At 36.5% G+C, this 22,331-nt stretch overlaps 1 protein-coding gene across 1 annotated transcript; it reads right to left on the bottom strand.

The window, feature by feature from the left end:
- Positions 1-59: 59 nt before the first annotated feature.
- flnbb (filamin B b) lies at positions 60-22,228 on the bottom strand. Its single transcript, XM_039652643.2, has 43 exons — positions 20,947-22,228; positions 19,523-19,771; positions 19,343-19,440; positions 19,124-19,241; positions 17,979-18,116; positions 17,761-17,887; positions 17,543-17,679; positions 17,132-17,325; positions 16,890-17,003; positions 16,658-16,801; positions 16,110-16,188; positions 14,965-15,077; positions 14,311-14,893; positions 14,109-14,220; positions 13,867-14,024; positions 11,644-11,739; positions 11,456-11,573; positions 11,152-11,345; positions 10,939-11,062; positions 10,628-10,791; positions 10,414-10,537; positions 10,125-10,321; positions 9,932-10,055; positions 9,708-9,862; positions 9,494-9,593; positions 9,253-9,389; positions 9,048-9,171; positions 7,993-8,168; positions 7,765-7,888; positions 7,582-7,645; positions 7,359-7,461; positions 7,142-7,282; positions 6,876-7,004; positions 6,176-6,349; positions 5,714-5,872; positions 4,363-4,566; positions 4,072-4,224; positions 2,964-3,086; positions 2,601-2,867; positions 2,338-2,475; positions 883-996; positions 601-789; positions 60-497 (listed from the first exon to the last, which is right to left on the bottom strand). The coding sequence occupies exons 1-43, from the start codon at positions 21,257-21,259 to the stop codon at positions 310-312; spliced, it is 6,780 nt and encodes a 2,259-aa protein (XP_039508577.2). The 5' UTR covers positions 21,260-22,228; the 3' UTR covers positions 60-309.
- Positions 22,229-22,331: the final 103 nt, after the last annotated feature.

Genomic DNA, 22,331 nt, shown 5'->3' with positions numbered 1-22,331 from the left:
GACAGCAATTGCAGATTTCGAACAGAGATGGCGACAGAGGAAAAACTACGGACTGCAGCTTTAAAGAAATTAATACTTTTATTGAGAAATGTCATTAATTTGACTTCTACATTGTCACACAAAAAATGTTTTTCAAATAAACGCTGTTCTATAGGACTTTCTATTTATCAGACAATCCTGATTGTTTTCCTTCGGATTACACAGCTCAACCATTTTCAACAATGATGATAACAAGAAATGCTTTTCAAAAACAAAAATCCTACCAATCCAAAACTTGAATGGTAGTCTATGTACACACATTAATGGATATCATACAACACTAATATGAAACGGAGAACCTGGAATATGCTCATCTCCCCATTTCACAGCTAAGATGTATTTCCCCCTTTCCTTTACGGCATAGTTGATCCTATACTGATGTCCGCCCATGTGAATAATCGACACTCGCTCACAGGGGACAGTGGGGCCATGCATGCCGACAAAGAGAAGGTTTCGTCCTACAACACAAATGCAAATACACTCAGTTCAAAGAGAGACATTTCTTTTTTATTACTTGAAACGAGTTATTTAATATTCTAGCTAATGTCAAGCTGCACTCACCAGCTTTACTGCAGTCCACATAAAAAGTGTTTTTGCGTCCTAGGATGCCCTTACTCAGGCCTGGACCATGGCAGATGACTTTACTAGCATTAGACAGGAAAACTGGCTCAGCACTACTGTCAGATGATATGTTTATCTCCATCTCTGACAGAGAGGGTTCCTCGAAACTGTTACACATCTGATTATGATCTACAGGCAGAATAGAAAGTACTGTCAGTCCCTAAACACTCAAATATCTCCCATGCAAAATGGAAATTGTCTTCAAAAATTGCTAATTCATACCATAGGCTCTTTGTCCTTGCGTGAGACTCGTATCTGTGGCGGCACTGACGGACACAAGGAAGGGGCTTTCGGAAATATGCTCTTCATTAAACATGACTGAAACCTCATAGTCACCTGCAGGAGAACACATTCTGTAAATGTGTCTATAAATAGGCCCTTCTCTTCCTCAGAAACTCATTAACCTATGTGCTGATGGATTATTTTTTCTGCTGTCATTATGACTATGCTGTAAATGTTTATGTACCTAAAGGCCCATTCACACCAAGAACAATAACTACAAAGAGAACTGTAACTATATTAGCAGCTGTCCATACTAACACACAACTGCCATCGGGAAAAAAAGGGATTGGAATATGATTCCAAATATATCATTCCTTTGTGACCTTATTGTTATAGTTGTGGAGTGGACGTTTCTATTGTTCCTAATGTTGGTAATGAAACGGTTGACAGTAGCCATTGATTTTTACAGTAGGAAAAAATAAGGATGTCAATGATCTGATTTTCAAAATATCTTCTTTTGTGTTCAATATAGAAGAAAATCACCATCAATCACCAACTTGATGGTGAGTAAATTATGACAATTTAGTTTTTTGGGTGAACTAACCCTTTAATACATTATCATAATAGTTATCGTCCTTGATTTTAACAGGCCTTAAGTCTTAAGATACTGAATAAAATACTATACTTACTTTTTAAAGATGTAAATATTAGATAGTATCACACATGTATTTATTTCTAAATAATTTGAAATAATTCCAGATCTCTAGTGACATCATTCTCCAGAAAGTCACATAATTGCAGGTGAAAAAAATAATAATGATAATTTAGGTCGCAAGTAATTTGCATTGTAAAAACAGTAGTAGTAGCACTGGATTTGATGAATTCTGTTTTTACTGTATTTTGTGGTATTAGATCACTGTAAAACGTTTCATTCTCAATAAAACGACACAAATCAGTATGATGATATCAAAACTTCAAAGACGAAAAGTCAAAAAATGATCACAACAGACAAGTTGACATTCTCATAGGCAGGTGTCCTGTTAATTTGTCATTGTGTAAATCAAGTTATACACAAAGTTTAAAGGGTTAGTTCACCCAAAAATGAAAATGATGTCATTAATAACTCACCCTCATGTCGTTCCAAGCCCGTAAGACCTCCGATTATCTTCGGAACACAGTTTAAGATATTTTAGATTTATGTATTTTCGATGCTTCAAAACATTCTAATTAACCCACTGATGTCACATGGACTACTTTGATGATGTCTTTATTTCCTTTCTGGACAAGGACAGTATATCATACATGCATTTTCAATGGAAGGACAGAAAACTCTCGGACTAAATCTAAAATATCTTAAACTGTGTTCCAGTCTTTACGGGCTTGGAACGACATGAGGGTGAATCATTAATAATTGAAACTTTACATACAGTATACTGCATAACAGCAATTACCCACCAGGCACTTGTGCCGTGTAGGACACATTGTAATAATCATCCAGCTGATCATCAAAGTGGAGCTTAATCTTTCCAGGACCCTCTATGGAGACAGACAGAGTTCCTGCACCGGCCTCACGGGACCAAATATTAAAGTCAGCTGCAAAATTAAAACAACACATACTTCTGATATGACTCACAATTGAATTAGCCAGCTGTAGCAGTACAAAACAAAACGCCTCGTGCGAACAAAAAAACAGAAAGAGGGAAATATTTGTGGGATACCTGGAACACTTGCCAGAGCTGTCTGAAGGCCTTGTCCCCACACCTGGATCTTTTCACATCCTCCTTGTCCAAGAGGGCCGACAGTGTACTGGAGTGGGGAGCCATGGATTGTCTGGCCTCGGTTCTTAACGGTCACATTATAAACTCCCATCTCTTTTGCTAGAAAGCTCACTGCATAGGTGTCACTGCCAGTGGCAACAATAACAGCCTCCCCTGGGGTTCCTGATGGTTCATGCACGTGTGCTGATAGAGTCTCAGTATCAGTACCTGTGATGAAAGGGAATGCGTTTGTTTACATCATTGGAAAGTTCTTGAGGAGTGAGATATAGTACCTGGATTAGTGAGATATGCTAGTCATCTAACCAGGGATTTTAAAGGCTAAGCTGCATTCACTCCCAATGCTGGCAATAGGAGACGCTTTCTGGTTGTAAGTGATGATCTCTCTCATAAGTCCACGGTCTGACACCACTGCGGTAAAAGGACTCCCTGGTGAAGAGACATTACATATTTATTATACTGAAGTGCAAGTAAAACTGTTTTCAACATTGATGATAAGAAATGTTATTTACATTTTTGTGTACATTTTCTTTTTTTTTTTGGGCGATTTTGGCGTTTATTATGAACACCAGATAATATTACTCTGACCAGAGGAGAACCGGCTGCCTTAACTGAGCCTGGTTTCTCCCATTTTGTCACCTGATGGAGTTTTGGTTCCTTGCCACTGTTGCCTTTTTTACCTTTGTTGCCATTGGCTTTTGGCTTGCTTAGTTGGGGACATTTAATTTAATATTCAACAATATTATTGATCTGCTTGCATTTTTTCCCCCAGAGCATATATATATACATATATATGGGGAATGAATTCGAACTCGGTACACCGGCAATGGCGCTATATGTCGGCGCGCTGCACACAAGGCTTTTGGCGCCGACATTCCGATCATTTTTGTTCAAGACTTTTTTGAACAATAGAAATAGAAAAAAAATATTTGGTCCCACTTTATATTTAATGGCTTTGAGTACTATGTACTTACATTGAAATTAATAATTTGATACAATGGACCAGCATGTAATTACAGCTATAATAATGTAATTGCATTCGTAATTACACAGTTGACCCTCCCCTCACACCTTAAACTGACCCATACCACCAGACCAGTCCGTAACCTTACCCATATCACACATCAATAGCAGCAAAAGTGTTTTACAAGACAACCCGAACACAATAATGCATTGTACTTATTGTTCGATGTAAGCACATATTACTTAAAGCCACTTTATATAAAGTGGGACCAGATATTTAACTTTTTTTGTAACAATGTAAATGTCTTTACTGTCACTTTTGATCAATGTAATGCGTTATTGTTGAATAAAATTATTTATTGCATTTTATATAGAAATATTATTAAATAGTATATTATATTATAAAATATTATTAATAATATTATTATTACAAAGAGTCAGCTCTACAAACCTGGAATGTCCTCATCTGAAAATTTAATGGAGATTTTGTAGGCCCCAGCCTTGATTGGGTGGTATGATATTTTGCAGGTTCCTTGCTCCATCTCTTCAGTGTGAACATTTACTTTACTGGGACCTTCAATAACAACCGTTAGCCCACCATATCCTGCAGGTTGCATAAAGTTCAGGATTATTTTTTTAAAACTGGTTTTATATTTCATATAAAGTTTGCACCATCATAACATAGAATCCAAATCTCAACATGAGCCATACATCAATTAATTTGGATTATATAGTCTCATACCTGCATCCCAGGTGTCCACCACAAATTCAGACATGCAGAAGGTGTGCCCTGTGTGCAAGCCGGGCCCGAAGGCCTTGACCTTGCTGGAATCTGCTATCTCTGCCTGACTGATGGAAAGAGAGATAGGGCTGTTGCTCACATGCTCACAGTCTTTCATGATGCTGACCAGATGCTCACCAGCCTCCCTGGGGATGAATGATACACCTGCATAACAAACAAAGTGCACCTCTGATGAAGTTTGATGGTGGCATCATGATCTTCCCAAGACATAGATGTTTCTGGATCAACATATTTTGTTAATCCAGACATTTCGGTCTAAAAATGTAGTCCAAACCGTAACCCTATTAAAAGCTAAAGCTAACCCTACCAATAACTTAAAATCATAGGGAAAGGATAGGTGAATAACACTGATGTAGAAACACCTAACCATGGTTGTAAGCCTGCTTGACCCTCAAATCTGATTGGTTGATTTGAATGAATGAATGAATGAATGAATAATTTTATTTCTTTTCATTTCCTTTTCCTCTTCAGAACATGGTCATTGATAACAGAGCATATTTAAACAAAAAATAATAAAAACAAAATCTCAGCATGTTCAAAAGAGAGAAAAAAAAGGAGAAGGAAGAAGCTAACTTATGTTTACCTTCCCCTTTTACAAATCTGGATTTGAAACAACTACTGTTTTCTCTTTCCAAAATATCATAATTTATCCTTTTTGAGAAACAACAACAACAAAAAAAACGTAATCATTTGCAGTACATTTTATCTAAAAATAAGTCACACAATACAATTATAATGTAAAAAACAAAACAAAAAAAATAAATAAATAAACAAAAAACAAAAAAAAGTATACTCAAAATACACAAAAATACTGACAATGATTTGGAATGTTGATCCAGGAACATGTTGTACTTGGGGAAATCACTTTCCCCAGCACTAAGGGTGTGGGCATGCATGATCCATTTGTCAAATGCTAAAACTTTTGTTTAGGCACATTAAAGGGTTAGTTCACTCAAAAATGAAACCACTGTCATTAATTACTCACCCTTATGCAGTGGCGGATTGAAGGTTGAAACACTGTAGTCACATGGGCTATTTTAACGATTTCTTTACTACCTTTCTGGGCCTTGAGAGTTGCAATGACATTGCTGCCTATGGCTGGTTCAGAAACCTCTTGGATTTCATCAAAAATATCCTAATTTGTGTTACGAAGATGAACAAAGGTCTTACGGGTTTGGAACCACATGAGGGTGAGTAAGAAATTTCAGAAATATCATTTTTGGGTGAACTAACCCTTTAATGCTAGTCGTTATATTTTTACCAACAGTGTGTACATTAGTAGATGGCTCACCGAGATGGCTGTCAGGTTGTGTTTTCAGTAAGCAGGGTACATCATTGCCTGTGGGTGACATGATGCTGGCAGAGAGCTGGCTAATGTCTTCTTCAGTGATGTTAATGGTGAAGTCAACAGCACTGCCCAGTTTTACCTGTGACATCCTCACATTTCCATCTGTATTGGGTTTATAAAACCATGCATGCATTAATTTGCATTATAGACCATTTTGCAAGATGTAAACACTGGTCCAGAAGCACTTCCTGTTTCACTATGAAGTCAATGTTTTTTAGCACTACATAAACGTTAGGATAAAATACAACCAACAGAACATAATATAACTGAATCAAAAAGTTAAACAAAATTTGAAATAAAGAAACCATTTACAAACTGACACAGGAAGTGTTTCTGGACAAGTGTTGTTTACATCTTGCAAAATGGTCTATAAATTTTTTTTTTTTTTAAATATGGTTGCCATACCAGTAATTTTAGCCTTGAAAGGGCTGCCTCGGATAGGCATTTCATTATGTTGAACATGGATCTCATAATCTCCAGGCTCAGTTGGGATGTAGCTCACAGTACAAGTGCCATCTGCATTGTCCAAGCAGTGCACATCCGTCTCAGATGGACCATGAATTGTGATGTCCAGTTCACCTGAACAAATAACAAATTACTGTAGGGTCCATAGAGCGTAACAGTTGGGTTCCTAAGTAAAAACTCAATTCATTTTCACAATAAGGAAATTGATTTTCAACTTTTACTTATAAATCTTTAAAGAAAAGCTATGAGGCTGAAGCCGTCAGTCTGCATTATTTGAACTTGATTTTAAAATAATTATGTTTAACAGCTGAATTTGTGGTGAAAAAATAGAGTCATGACGAGCAAATCGTGCCAAAAGAGCTCTGCAGAAAAAGCCAATTCCCATGAAACACAGTAATTATTGGTGTAATAGTCGGTCTCGCTATGCTGTCAAAATACTTAGTACATTAAGCTTTTTGCAAAATATGCATATATATATATATATATATATATATATATAAATGTATGTTTCTATACAACATTGAAACAGTTATATTTGGGATTACACTGACTAGAAATCGCGATCATGTTACATGTCCCCCTGTGGGTGTACAAAAATGTGCAGAGTCTGTTATTACGGTATCAGAAAACAAATGCTCACTCGAGGCTGAATCCTCCTGACAGATGGTGAACGATGCCGTCTCATTTGCAATTCCATACATAAGGCCACATCCATAGGCCATCGTGCTCCGATTAGCACGACTATTTGCATAATACTGCAGTGGAAGTACTGTAGGAAGGAGAAAGAATCATATTTAATCCACAGAGTTGCAATGTCAACAGTAAAACATTTCTATATTTGGTTTGTAGAAGATCAAAAAGGAGATGGACGAGTTTCTCATTCCCATAGGATGCGTGCAGTCAAACCTGGTAGATTGTTTCCGGTCGATTTAATAAGTAGCTGGTGAAGACCCTCTTCTGTAGGATCAAACTTTATAATGATGGTACCGTCTTTGTTATCAATCACGTCAGGCTGTGCTGTTTTTCTAGACGGTGTGATCACCTCACCTATGAATGCCATTAAAATAATGATGTGAGGATACAATCATTAAATTGAGCAAGTGAATTCAGAGCAACAGCTCACCTGTAATTTCACCTTCACTTATGTCTGATGACAGGACTAGATCACAGGATATAAACCCTGATTGATTAATGGCACCAAGGGGAATTACATTTCTGCCCTCAACCTGATGAGCAATAATGAAGATGATTACGTTGAAGAGATTCAAGGTATGCCATGTCTCAAGGACTCGAGACATTATTAAATGGCCTGAAATTAACCTTGAAGAAACATCACACATTCATACCTGGTTTTGAAAGCCTATGTGACCGCTTGAAGCGTGCAAGGAGGATGACTGGTGACTATAATTCCTGTCACAATTAATCAAGGGATAAATAGAGCACAAATTAGTGAATAATGAATTGGATACTGAGAGAGACTGATTAATGCATATGGTTTGATAGAGACTGGAATGTAATTGCTATTTTACCTTTGAAAATCCTCCTCGCTGGGATTTCTGCCTGCTGAGGAGTGAGAGTCTTCAGTGGAGGGTGTGTGTGTTGCTGCATAGGCCCTGTTCTCATTATTTAACACTTCAACCAGATCCCTAGTGCCTAAGGAATCAATACCACAACAAACAAGGTTTCTTTTAAATTCTGCTCAATATTTGATGACTTCCAAACAGATAGATACAGATCTATAATAATCAGGTCCTCACCATCAGCTTTCACCAAGTCAGTCTCTGGGGCCTCATCAGTGTTGCAGCAAGCTGTGAAAGTTTGAGGGATTTGAGCACGGACATCTTCCTTTAATTGTCTACTACAAACCTCAGTTGTATTTATTCCATGCTCTTCATCACTAGGAGAGTGAGGCAGGACATGAAACCTCAATGGACTGAAAAACAAATAGTATGAATGAAATCATGAATATATGAATGACTATTACTGTCATCACAAGTCAAGTCAAGTCAAGTCAAGTCACATTTATTTATATAGCGCTTTTCACAATACAGATTGTATCAAAGCAGCTTCACACTGATAACATGAAAGTAGCACAACACAGGATCAACAACATTGCTAAACACTAAATAATCCCAACTGAGCAAGCCCAAAGCAAGCCAAAAGCAAGGCGACAGTGGCAAGGAACCAAACTCCATCAGATTGGATGGAGAAAAAACCTTGGGAGAACCCAGGCTCAGTCGGGGGCCAGTTCTCCTCTGGCTTACATTCATATTGTTTAAATATAAATATTAAATATTAATATTGTTTATGAATAAAACGGCGCCATAACATATCGCAGGCGTTGAGTCGTCTCTTCACAGGCGTTGAGTCGTCTCATCACAGGCGTTGGGGCATCCGAACAAGTGTTATACTTTTTTTAAAATTATTAATAAAAATAATAATAATAATAATAATAATAATAATAATAATAATAATAGTTTTGCATTATTATCATTAAAATTATCATTATTAATAATATATATATATATATATATATTTTTCATTAATAATAATACAAATATGCGAAAAATTGTACTATTGTATTACAATGTATGTACTACATTTAAATTCAGTAAATGAAAGTGTGCAATGTGTGTGTGTGTGTGTGTGTATATATATATATATAATATATATATATATATATATATATATATACACACACATACACACCCATACATATATACTGTATATACATATCATTTTTTCATTATAAATAAATACTACTATTATTTTATTTAATAACAATAAAAAAAAATTAAAAAGCTATTCTTACTTGCAATATGAATCATCATCAGCATATTTGACCATTAAAGAATGAAGACCTTCTATAGTGGGAGAATATTTCACAGAGTAAGTCCCATCTGGGTTTTCTTTGACCTCAGTCAGTTCAGTCTTTCCTGTAAATATGAAGCTTTGTCAGTTACACAGGATACAGCCACAGAAATCTGAAACGCCTATCAAAAGAAGCTGGTCCTCACCAGTGGGGGTGATCATCAGCGCACACTCAGGGGGCTTCCCAGATTTACTACAGTTGATTTTGAATGACTGAGGAATTTGAGCACAAATCTTTGGTCCTGTATTATCAACAGTCAAGTCTGTCTGGAACTCAGAGGGGCTATGAAACAAATAAAAAGTTTCTCTCTAGAAAGAATAAAATGTATTTATTTATTTTACATTACAGTACGGCCTAAAATAGACTCATCAAATACACCTTCATACCTTCTAAAAGTCTCTTCACGGGTGTATTTGTGCATCACAGAATTTTTCAAATTTGGTGCGCAAGCCATCTTACAAGTTCTGTCCCTGTTGCCCATCACATCTGTGGAAAGTTTGATTGAGCATCCATATAAAACCCCAATGTGACTGATTACCCAAGCAAACACACAGCCATGCAAACGTCAAAATGGCAATATATGAAAAACATGGTTCTGACCATTAGCTTTCACCATGGTGACAGTCTCTGGGTCAACACTGTGGCAGTTGGCGGATGTTTGAGAGGCCATAGCATTGACTCTTCCCTCCTGACTCGAAGGTTCCTCTTTATTTAAGACATCTTCATCCCTTCTACCAGAGTGAAACCTGTGAAGACTGAAAGAGCACGATATTAGAACATGACGACATGCATGTATCTTGCATCTTATTTATGTGCTGCTTTACCTTCTGAAGGAATCATCATTGGTATATTTGACCATAATTGAGTGAGATCCTTCAACAGAAGGGGAGTACACCACTAAGTACGTTCCATCTCCATTGTCTTTTGCACTTAATAGCATTATTTTGCCTGAAAAGTGAAACAGTCAAATTCAATTGCTTAAAATGACAAACAACATCCTCTCAATTATATTCTCACCATCAGGTGTAACAACAGCTACAGTCTCTGGCGGCTCTCCGGTGCTACTGCCATCAATTGTGAAGGTCTGAGGAGTGTTTACACACACTTGTGCGTCTAAATCCGATCCAAAAACTGGAGTCCCATTCCTCAAGCCTTGGCCTCCATGATGATTAGATTCAGAATCAGGCATAGGCAGCACTCGAAACTCAAAAGGACTGTAAATTAACAACATGCGTCAACTTACATGTCTCTATGTGACATGATGCATTTAATCAATATTTCATACCTATAAACGCAATGCTCATACCTGCTAAAAGAAGCATCTTCAGTATATTTGACCATCAAAGAATGAAGTCCTTCCATTGAAGGGGTGTAGTTGACGGTGTATGTCCAATCGCCATTATCTCTGACCTCAAATACCTCAGTCAAGCCTATTTAATAATGAATAATATGCGCAAATGTAAGATGTGCAACTGAAATATGACAGTAGTTGTGATCTAATATAATATTTAGTGTAATACCATCTGGTGTCGTTATTGCAACAAACTCTGGAACTTTTTTTGTGGAGGTGGCGTCGACAGTAAATGTTTGAGGATGCCAGGAACACATTCCTGATGTCAGACCTAGACATGCTACATTAACCTGAGTTGTATCATCTATCGGCAACACTTGAAATTTGAATTGTCTGTAAGAACAAAAAAAAAAAAAAAAAAAAAAACACCTATATTTAATATTATAAACTATATTTTTTAACAAAAACTATTTCATTTAAAATAAAAAACAAAACAAAGACACTTGACTTGGAATTAATTAGCAACTTGATATTTCTCACCTATTAAAAGTCTCCTCACTAGTGAATTTCACTGTTAATAAATGACAGCCATCCATGGTGGGCAAATAGACCACGCTATAAGTGTCATCTCCCGTTTTTTTCAGCTCCAGGAGCTCCGTGGACCCTACAGTGCAAACATTCACAAACATCTCAGAGACAGAGATTTGTACAATGATTGCAAACAGAAGCGTTTTAATTTTACTTTGTGCTCACCATCAGGTCTCACCACAGCAACAGTCTCAGGTGCTTCTCCACTGCTATTGCAGCCAATCGTAAACATTTGGGAAGTTCTACTACAGATTCTACCTTTAAAACCTGGAGCAATAATTTCTTCCATATTCACAGCATGAGCTGAGGGAAGCTCTCCATCGCAGTCACAATTAGGCAGAGCTTGGAATTGGATGGGGCTATGATAAAAAAGAGAAAAAAGTAAAGAATAGTTACAATCCGCTTTAAGGTACTCTGCTTCAAGGGATCCAGATAATTTCCTTTACTTTGCTTTAAAAGATTGTCTAACCTGCTGCTTTTATAAGGACTCTGAGGATCTATGAGAGACTCTCCGTCTTCCATTGATGGAGTTGGACTCATTGTGTAAATCCCATCTCCGTTGTATTTGATCCCTGTCATTTCAGTACCTACGCCAATTAAAATAATGTGCAGACATGTCTTGGACATTAAAAAAAGTTGAATATAAAATTGACCTACCATGAGAAACAGTATTTGTCGATAAACAAAGCCCTGACTGCAGACTGACTCCAGAATCTGCAGAAACATCCTCTACTGATGCAATAAATGGACTTCCTGTTGAATACAGACAGCAGTTGTGTAAAACATCATCTTGGTTATGATTTTATTTATTTATAAAAACAAAGAAAATTTCAGCGCTATGTCAACAGCACAGCTACTTTAATTGTGACAACAAAGTGAATCACTAAAGTCATACAATTATTTAAAAACATTTAATATTAATACAAACATTCTAAAATACATTTAAATAGTGTCAGTTAAATATATCTATGAATAAAAATGAGTTATTTGTGATTTAATCTCATTTCATAGCAAAATCAATAATATTTCAATAAAAAAATATGATTATCATTATATCATATTATTAATATCATCATCATATCATTTCAATACATTGTTTTTAAGACAAAATTGTTAAATTATTGTAAACAATCAATATACAAAAACATAACAACAACAAAAGTAATAATAACTATTATATAGAATCTGGTACAATTTAATGTACAATACAAATTATAAAATAATTCCAGGATAAATCTTTTTAAAAATGTCCATTAAAGGTGCCATCTGTAAAAATTGAGGTTAAAATATCCCAAAAATGAGCAACACGCATCAAAAGATTGAGAAGAAATAAGGTTGATGATGTCATTAAAAAACTGACAAGTAATAGTGCTGCCGAGATATTAACCTGAATTAGCATGCTAAATTACTAGCCCCGGCCCGGCAGGTGTCGTAATACCAGTTCCGGCCATGGGAGGCGGTATGCGGACGGGCAACGTTACCACCAGCCAAACTGCAGTACACGAGTAAGTCGCGCTCGCGCCAGCTTGTGTGTACTTGAACCTGACGTCAGTCGTGTGGAAAATACAGCCCACTACTACATTTCAGTTCAGGGAAGAGTTAAAAAAATGATTGGTCGATATTATGCATGAGGAATACATTTTGGTAAGTTGTAGCATACTGTATCTTTCAACAGTGTTCGTGTTCTTTTACCATTAGCTAGTAGAGATGATCGGTTCACGTGCGCTAGGGATCTGTCATGTAAAGCGCCAATACTGTATTTATTGTTTGAATTGCGTAATAAAATGAACAGAATCTGAGAGCTGACATCGGTCTCCGTGTCCTTTTCTGTGCATGACAAAAATGTGTGGCGTGAAAGTGTGTGAAAAGTGTTGTGAGAGTTGGAAGCTCTGAAAGACGCTAGCTTGGTCCACATCAGGGAATTGCTGTCTGTCAAATTAATTCAAACTAATGATAAAAATGTAATATGAACAAATCGAATATCATAAAACTAGAAATAATAGCCTGGGCTTTAATTTTCCCATATCGTCGAAATGCACCGACTTGTCTATGAGACGGCCCTTATAATTTAGTATTGAGATGTTGTTCATTAAGTCTCTAATCTCTGAAAATCTCCAAATGCTCCACGTGAAACTGCGGTCTTCCAACCTTTTACTATCGCGTCAATTGATTTGATTAATATGCACGAGGGAGACAGAGCAACACAGCACTCGCCCATATTGTTTGAAGACATGAGAGAGCGCGTGGCCGTGGAGGTATTTCTGGAGGTATACTGCCCCCATCTGGTATGGAACATGTTGTATGATTTGATTTTAAATCCCATTTGGCACCTTTAATAGAATAAAATCCTGAATAAAAAAAAAAAGTCTAATATCATTTAAAATGGGCATTCTAATAAAATATGTTTTTTATTAGAGTGAGTGACCGATCTGACATCTCGTATCCAACCTGGTCATATCCATTTTCAAAATAATAACAATAACTAACTACTTTGATTTAGTACTGGATTCACATCATTTAGTTTGTTATATATGCATTCAATCCATTACTTTCGCCATTTATTGTAAATGTACAGATTCAATATGGGTTTAACATCAGATGCGGGTATCAATGAATAAAAAACATCTATTTTCATTCAAAACAATGCAGTACAGTAAAATATGTTTAACAATTATTGGAGTTTGACAATGCAGATGGGATGGTAGTTCTTCACCATTCAATAAATATTCATGTGTAAATCTTAATTTTGACCTAAACGGCACCTAGTAAAAAAAAACTTGATTACACCCATATCTGAAATAATAAAAAAAATAAAAAATAAACCTTCTTATACTAGGATTTATTTAATATCATTGAAGTAAATAATAATTTAAAGCTTACCTGGAATGCTTTCCTCTCCAGAGGTAATGGTGATCTTATATTCACCAGGCACTGAAGGAGTATATTCCACATCATAGATGCCTTCACCATTGTCTTCGCATGTCACCTGACACTCAGATGCACCCTCCACTGTTATGCCCAGATCATCACCTGAAGATCTGCCGAGAAAGAGAAACCTTATGGATCAAATGTGCTTGTCAAAAAATGTTGTTTTCTCTGAATGCGTACCTATAACTACATACCTGGCATTTACACTGAACATATTAGGACGTCCAGTGAGGCCCTTTTGGAGACCCAAACCATTTGCAACAACTTGACATGAGTCAGTTTTCCTTTCACCAACAACAATGCCTCCTGAAAAGTCAGAATGGATGAGAAGATAAACAAACACAATCCGAATGCAAACTATTCGTCATGTCACAAACATTAGGATTCTTCTTTTACCTTGCCTGCTCACTTTTACATGGCTTTTGTAGATATTTGGACCCACAATAACTTTAGCAGGGAAGTTGGGCACCACCTTTCCTCCATATTTCAGAAGCAGCGTATATACGCCTCCAGTTAGAGGCACATAAACAGCCGTGTAGGTGCCATCTTCATTCTCCTTCACTTCAGTTTGGGCAATGACCCCCGAGTCAGAGACAGCCTGCACAGATAGATCTCCACATCCTGCCATTGCACAGTCTATATTTACAATGCAAGGTTCTCCGACTTTCCCCTGTAGCAGACCAGGACCTGTTACCAAAACTTTAGACGGGTCAAACGGTTTCTGTATATCAGCTTGGAATGGAGAGCCAGTTATGTGAGAGTTGTCAAAAAGGACATTTATTTTGTACATTCCATGCTCTGTGGGGAGGTAAAACACTGTACAAGTGCCATCTTGATTGTCCAGACATTTTAGTGTAACTTCACAGGGTCCTTCCACTCTTACGGCAAGTCGTCCACTGCCTGCGCTTCTTGTGTCAATGATAAACTCTGCCTGTTCTCCAGGAACACCTTCTTTTAGGCCTGGACCACAAGCCCTTACCTGAAGAAATGAACAACATCTGACTCTACTGTTCTTTCAGGTTAATGCACAGAAATTGTAATACTCAATACCTTTGTGGCGTCGCCTAGGTTGTTTGACGGGCTGATTATGTTCATAACAAGTTCTCCATGACTACCAGGCCGTGGATTATCTGGAAAGTCTTCATCGAGGTCCATCTCTTCATCTTAACACAATCAGATAACATAAAATCAAAAATGTGTAAATCAGTAATGTTTTAAAAATATTAATTTTAACCGGAATAGTTCAAAACAAAAATTATATCATTATTTACTCACCCTCATGTCATTCCAAACAGAAAAACACATTTACTTTCAATGTTTTCCTCATGTGATCACATGGATTTCACATGGCAACTGTTCCAAAACCAAATTTTTCCCCATGTGCATACAATGTGTTTCACATGTATATCGAAATAATCTCTTAAATCAAATATGGCACTATATGATGCAGTTAGGTCTATCAAAAGTCTTTGGTTGCTCCCAATTGTGAATTGTTTAATGCATGTTATATCCCAACAGGTTATGTAAAGTATCAATCTGACTAAACAGCTTAATGCACATGGATTAGTTAATGGAGGGACAGAAAGTGCTAAAATTTTATCAAAAAGATCTTAAAAAGAAGATAAATTTAAGTCTTATGGGTTTGGAACGACATGAGAGCGAGTAATTAATGAAAGAATTTTAATTTTCGGGTGAACTATCCCTTTAAATATATAAAATGTATCAATTTTATTTTAACTACATATTTCACAAAGAATTTAAAAAATATCTATTTATCTGTCAATTTGAACTCATTTACAGTATTTATGAATTGATTCCTTCATTAAATATATATATATATATATATATATATATATATATATATATATATATATATATATACACACATTAACAAAGAATTTCAAAAAATATCTATTTATCTGTCAATTTGAACTCATTTACAGTATTTATGAATTGATTCCTTCATTAAAAAAAATTATATATATATATATATACTGTATATTATACTGTATATATATATATATATAATTATTTAACTGTTACACCTAGTCATTTATAAACTGCGCTGTATGAAAAAGTACAGTGTGAAGACTCTTCAAACATTTTAATTTTGCATTCCACTGAAAAATATAGTCATACAGTCTGGAATAAGATTATGATGATAATTTTTGGAAGAAATGTTCCTTTATGCTTACCAGGGTAATACATTTCTGATCCATCTGGTTTAAACCAGACTGGGCTACATGGTGTAATCTTAATCCTGCGAGGCATCACCTGAATCAGTAATGACACAGAGTCACATTTCATACAAAATCTTACAGAATCACAATCATAGGCGTCCAAAGCACGGAAGATTATATTTTAATGCGCTCATTTCTTAATGTATGTTTTTTCAGTAAGCATAGTTTCATTCCCTCTTGACAGAGGGAATGCCAGTACAAATAGACTAATAAACATCCCATTACATTCCTGTGAGCTCTGGCTGCTGCGCCAAGCAGCCGTACATCATCACCAGACAGGTTTAAAGCCATTGTGAGATGAAATGGAATTTCAATAAGGCAATAGATGCTGAAACATGAATGCAACTTGATGGAAAACAAAATGAGTTCTCAACCTTCATCAGACCATGTAAATGAAATGCACAACAACATCTAATGCATGTTCACATATTGTATAATCCTTGCACATTGAATTCTAAAGATCATATTTACTGCTGTCTATTAAGATCAATATATGTACTCACAATGAAAGGACTGCCAGGAACCATGACTCCACCCCAAGACACAGCAATGGTATGTTTGGAGAGAGATGATGGGATGTAGGAGCAGACAAAGACACCAGACTGTTCAGAGGCAACACTAACATCTACACATTCTCCATCTGCTCTCTGTGAAGAAGTCAAACCACTCTTAAAAAATTAAAAGTGCTTTTATAAAAAATAAAAATACATAAACATGTCATTGTATTATTAGTACCTGAGCATAAACTTTAAGCTCTCCTTCACCAGCTTGCCTGGTATCTATAATGAACTGGGTTTGGAGGTTCACTACACACCCAGTTTGGGAAACACCTGGTCCTTCTACTTTCACCTGAAAATCAACATCTTTTGAAATAATTTCACATCTAATTCATATAAAATGGATCTCTCTGAAAAGAGAAAGGGCTCTCACACTGAACACACGTCAGCATAAACGGATTGATAGGAGAGAAAATTTACCTTTTCAGGGTGGAAGTCTTTTCTTTTATGTCTTATGGAAGCCATGAAGGGACTGTCTTGGATTTCTTCATCATCACACATTACGTGTACAGCATACTCACCGGCCTCAGTCGGCCAGAACCGCACGAGGCAGGAGCCATCATTTTGGTCATCACATGTGATCTTTGCCTGAGATGGACCTTCAATGGCAAAACCTTGGAAAGATAATTGGTGAAAAGTAATTTAATTATAAAATATAATAATTGAATATGTATGTAGTGTGATATGTTTAGTACATTTAAATTTCATAGCTATACCATGTTTTATTAATACGATATATGTGAAAAGGGATAATTATAACAAAATAAAGAATAAAAACAATATAAGAAATGTAATGTATTGCCATACATTTCTACATTAACATCCACTCACCCAGCATGCCAGAGTCCACACCAACAGATTCCACCAAGAAATCTGCTGACAATCCCACAGTCCCTCCCTCTAGTCCTGGTCCCCATGCTCGAATCTTCTGTGGACCAGCTTCTGAACCAACATAGACTTTAAATGGGCTGTAATAGAGAAACATCAACATTTTATTTCAATAATATGCTTTTCTTTGTTGAACTGGTGTAACCACTGGTCGAGCTAACCTCTTGGCAATGTGCTGACCAACCCAGGTGATGTCCACTGTGTGATGTCCTTTAGCAGTGGGTGTATATTCAAAGGTATATACACCTTCATGTGTATCCTTCTGCCTGACAGACACTGCTTTGTCACCTGACATAAAGGGGTGACATTTCATTTAGCCCACAAACGGGCTACATCATTGTGTATCTTTATATAAATTGTGGGGAGTTTATGTACTCACTGGGGTCTTTAATAAGGACCTCCAGATTACCAGGCCCAGCTTTGCAGGTGTCCACTTTAAATTCGGCCAGCTGACCTACTCTCATGCCTTTGGACTGCAATCCCCGGCCTGTGGCACGACAGGCTTTGGGTTTCGGCACTAAAACAAAAGAAAAATAAGTCAAATGTTGATACAAATAGACCCAAGCCATTAAAATGCCATAAAGGTTGTACACTTTATGGAAATAATTGGATTTGGGAAAGAGACGCATAACATCTCATTGGACATGGACATTTTTTTTTTTTAAATCAGCATCAAGGTATTGACTGTAGGTTTGACGACGCAGGTGCTGCTTTTATTAAGACCAACAACAGCACAAATACATGTGATATTGCTTTTTTACAACAGTTCAATAAAGTCAATATCGAGTAACTTACATTTTAGACACAATATTTCTAATATTCGCAACAAAGCCAAATCAGACTTTAGAATGATAACTGGGTCATTCTACGGAATTGGTGCAAACTGCTGTCCGACAACCAAAAAACACATTTAAAAAGCAGATCCTTCTATTAAGAGCACAATTATTAGAAATGTGTACATAGGACATTATACAATTTGCATACAAACAATATTTGTGGAAAGACACATTTTTTCAAGATGTAGAATGGCCCAACTATAGCAATAACTATATTAGCATCCACACCAATGGAAAATAACATTCGGTTGCACTGCAATTGTTTGAGCTCTTTAAAGTTGGGTGGATTTTTATTGGCTCTTCACCATGAACAATTTCATCCAACAATATTGTTTCCCTGTGTTGTTATTGTTATGGCTGTGGTAGTGTGGACTTCCAAATTGTCATAAAAATTAAAACAATCATCTAAATGTAGTTTATATCATCATTGTTGTGAATGGGGGTTTAAACGTTGGTAACTAAACTAGTGGCGTTTGTTCTTGAATGAATAAGTCCTTTTAAATTAATGATTTGAATATCACAAGGACAATAAATGGTCACCTACTGGCATATCAATGCAACCTGCAGAAAGTCTTCTAGTCAACAAAGTTCTCATCAAATTATCATCATGACCATTTTTTATCTCGTCTTCGTTATAATTGAGGACGTCAAAAAAACTAAACAGAGGGGGTTTTATAAAGGGCCAAACCTTTCTTTGGCTTGAGTGGGGCTCCAGGTTTCAGCCTGGCTTTGGGGAAAAGTGAGAGGTATGTCATCACTGACTGCTCATCCACGGCTGGATCAAGAATCTCCTCTGGGGCTATGAGCTTAATAAATTTATAAAAAAAAAAAAAAAAATTTCAATTGAGAACAACAGAATCCCTAAGGAGGTTATCAAAATGTACATGTCCATTCTGGTTGAACTCACCTGTGGAACTCCAAGCCAGTCATCTGCTTGCTGCATGGCTTCTTTAGTGTTACTCACCCGATGCACTGCCTCCCAGCTCTCCCAGTCAGGACACAAGCCTGTGGAAGCACAAACAATAATACTTTTCCCCTTTCAACACATGAGGAGTTTAAAGAAGACTATTTAAGAAACTTTTTATACCTGGTGCCAGTCCATCCACTAATGCACCAAGAGCCTTGCCATCCTGCCAGTCCAGGCTGAAGTTAGTGATTGGCAGTTCAGGGACTTTGTTTTGGATCCATCCCAGAAGCCTTATCTCTGGAGTCAGTTTGGAGACAGAATCGTTTGCCTCATCCTCCCACGCCAGGGTGGAGATGGAGTAATGCTGGATCAAGGTCCAAACTAGACCCAGGATCAGCTTCAAATTCCCATCCACTATGGCTTTGCTGTCTGTATGGAGAGAATGAATGTGTGTGTCTATTTGTTGCTTCAAGATGGAGACCTTCTCTTGGTCACATAAGTTGATGTATTAAAAAAAAAAAATCTTAAAAAAACTTTTGTAAGTCAGCCATTACTTTCAAATAATAGTTGGACTGGGAACATTGTTCCAGTCCAGCTCACAGCTAATTGACTGAAGTGCCATCTCCAATATGACACTAAAACTCTTTGACTCAAGGCCTTCCCTCCCTAATAAGGGAAGGGGCCACAGGAATTCATAGGAAAAACAAGTTTCTAGTGTCAATGTGGGAGTAGCAATTCAGTTGCATTACAACATCCCTCTGAAGAAATGCGTATGCTTTTCAGACAACAGACGAACAAATCTTGACTTTGCTGGTGACCTTCTTGAAAAATGAAACTGTTATATAGATACAATAAACAGTTTAGTTTGAGTTTATCATTTTAAATAGTTTAAATTTTTATGCTTTAATTTATTCTTATTTTAGCAATATATTTGAGTCATTTTAGTACGTCATCTTAGACTTGTTTTATTTCAGTTAATTGCTAAATCAAGTTCTTCATCTAATATTTATTTTATTTCAGATTTATTTCAATTACCAAAAACAAGTTAACAGTTTTAGTCAACCATAACACCCCTTAATCACATCATAAATGATGAAGGAAATTTAAAAAAAATGCTGTATGTTTTAAACAATACTTTACTGTAACCAAACCGATATGGTTTAATAGCCTCAGCTTCTGTTAGCCAGAAACATAATTAATAGCATAAAGACAATTATATTTAATAATTAGAGTAATTAGTATAATTAGAGGCAAATTATGGTTTGTTCTTACTAATTACTACATGATTTTAATTTAAGGGGAGTATAAGGTGATAATTTCACCGTAGCTATGTTTATCTGCGCTATAAGCAATTACATTTTTTTACTCGTATATATAGTATGCCACAGTGCCAATAGTGTTTCTGCTTATATAAAACAAACTTGATCATAAATCTTTCATAACATTTATTCTTATTTAATTGCTGTATAAAATATCTCCTATTTGACATACCCCACATTTCTTTATAGCAAATTTTATCTAAACAATATTCAGAAACAAAACCTTCAAATGTTTTCACATCTCTTTGCAAACGCTAAAAAAAGTTCAGGCAGGTTGTAACTTACCTATAGACACCAACTTAACCTTTTCATGATCCAAAAACTCCAGAGCCACCGAAACGTTGTCTAGCTTGAGCTGTCTGAAGGTGGGTCGCGTGTGGTACTTTCTAAACATCCTCTTATGGCTCAGGACCTCCAGCAGCGAGATAAGGACAAGGCCATCGCTCAGATCAAACTTAAGATCGCTGATCTGCAGCTCCACAGACCTCAGGTGTTCATTGCACCAGCGTGTGAAGGTGTTCTTCTGTATCTTTTTCCACGGGGCATCATCTGCCAGGTTGATTGCAGCTGCAGTAACACTATCTTTAAAGTCACCCATCGCACCCTCTGATCAGTGTGGAGCCAGAAACCTTTTATACCAAACTAAGAAGCATGAAGCTTTCAAGTAGCTTTGCTGGTGGTGGGAGTGCCTTACAACCCCCTAATTCTGGCCCATAATTATTATCATACAGCACCTCTGAGAGCTGTTTTTACTCTGACATTAACCGTGTCATCATGCCGCAGCCCTGCATCGTGCAAAGGAATAATAAAAACAGATTCTAGTTACATCAGTGCTTGAAGAATGCATTTACTCGGAAGACAGAGGTCAGAAACAGGATCCTCAGGCCTGGGGAATTCAGCTAATTCCCACCTGCAGCCAGATGAAGGTCTGACATCACTGTTGCTGATAACCTTATCGCTGGTGACGTTACACTTCATTTACTCCAGAATAAACTGAGCATATTATTGCCAGAGCTCTTTTGATCGGGGCACGTCCTCATATTTCCCCATGCGGCATTGAGGAGGGATGACTCATTGGGGCGGACTGCATTACACCATGGAAGCGTGTGCCTTTGGCTGCAGGTTTTTTGATAAAAAAATTGGTTAAGGCCATAATTTATTAGGGGTGCGTTTATGTGCCCAGGGTGTTTTGTGTGCGTGTACTCGAAATCTTAACAATAAGGTTATCCGTTTCACAATTCTGATTCACAAGCTCTTAATTTGATTCATTTCAGTTATGAATGTCCACGTAGTTTACATACTCTTACACAAAGTAATAGAATTGGTTGTGCTGTATATTTTTGATTCACTAAAAAGAAATGCCACATAAGAGACATTTGTTTGTGAATTAGACAACAATGGTCAAAATTGTATATTGTTTTGCTGTAAAAAGTATTTAAAGCTTCATATGAGGTATAAAAATGTATTTTGAACAAACATATTACATTAACCTAGGTGAATACGGTATATACTGTAAATACCGTTTATTGCTAATTAATGGTACCTAATACATTAATTACCTAATACATTAACATAATTGGCCTTATTGTAAAGTGTTATCAAAATGAAATTCATTTGATAAGCATAAATGATTTTTTTTTAAAAACAAAACAAAAAAACAGGGACTTAAC

The sequence above is a fragment of the Pimephales promelas genome, chromosome 20 (genome assembly GCF_988280905.1).
Source record: "Pimephales promelas chromosome 20, fPimPro1.hap1.1, whole genome shotgun sequence".
NCBI lineage: Eukaryota > Metazoa > Chordata > Actinopteri > Cypriniformes > Leuciscidae > Pimephales > Pimephales promelas.
This window is presented reverse-complemented; position numbering and strand designations above follow the sequence as displayed.

Excerpts from the sequence above, each read along its gene's own strand:
- flnbb (XM_039652643.2), bottom strand. The coding sequence starts at position 21,259 with ATGGGTGACTTTAAAGATAGTGTTACTGCAGCTGCAATCAACCTGGCA. Across the intron at positions 10,538-10,627 it reads TGCAATAACGACACCAGATG|GCTTGACTGAGGTATTTGAG; the intron begins GTATTACACTAA and ends ATTATTAAATAG. Across the intron at positions 997-2,337 it reads CTACACGGCACAAGTGCCTG|GTGACTATGAGGTTTCAGTC; the intron begins GTGGGTAATTGC and ends GTTCTCCTGCAG.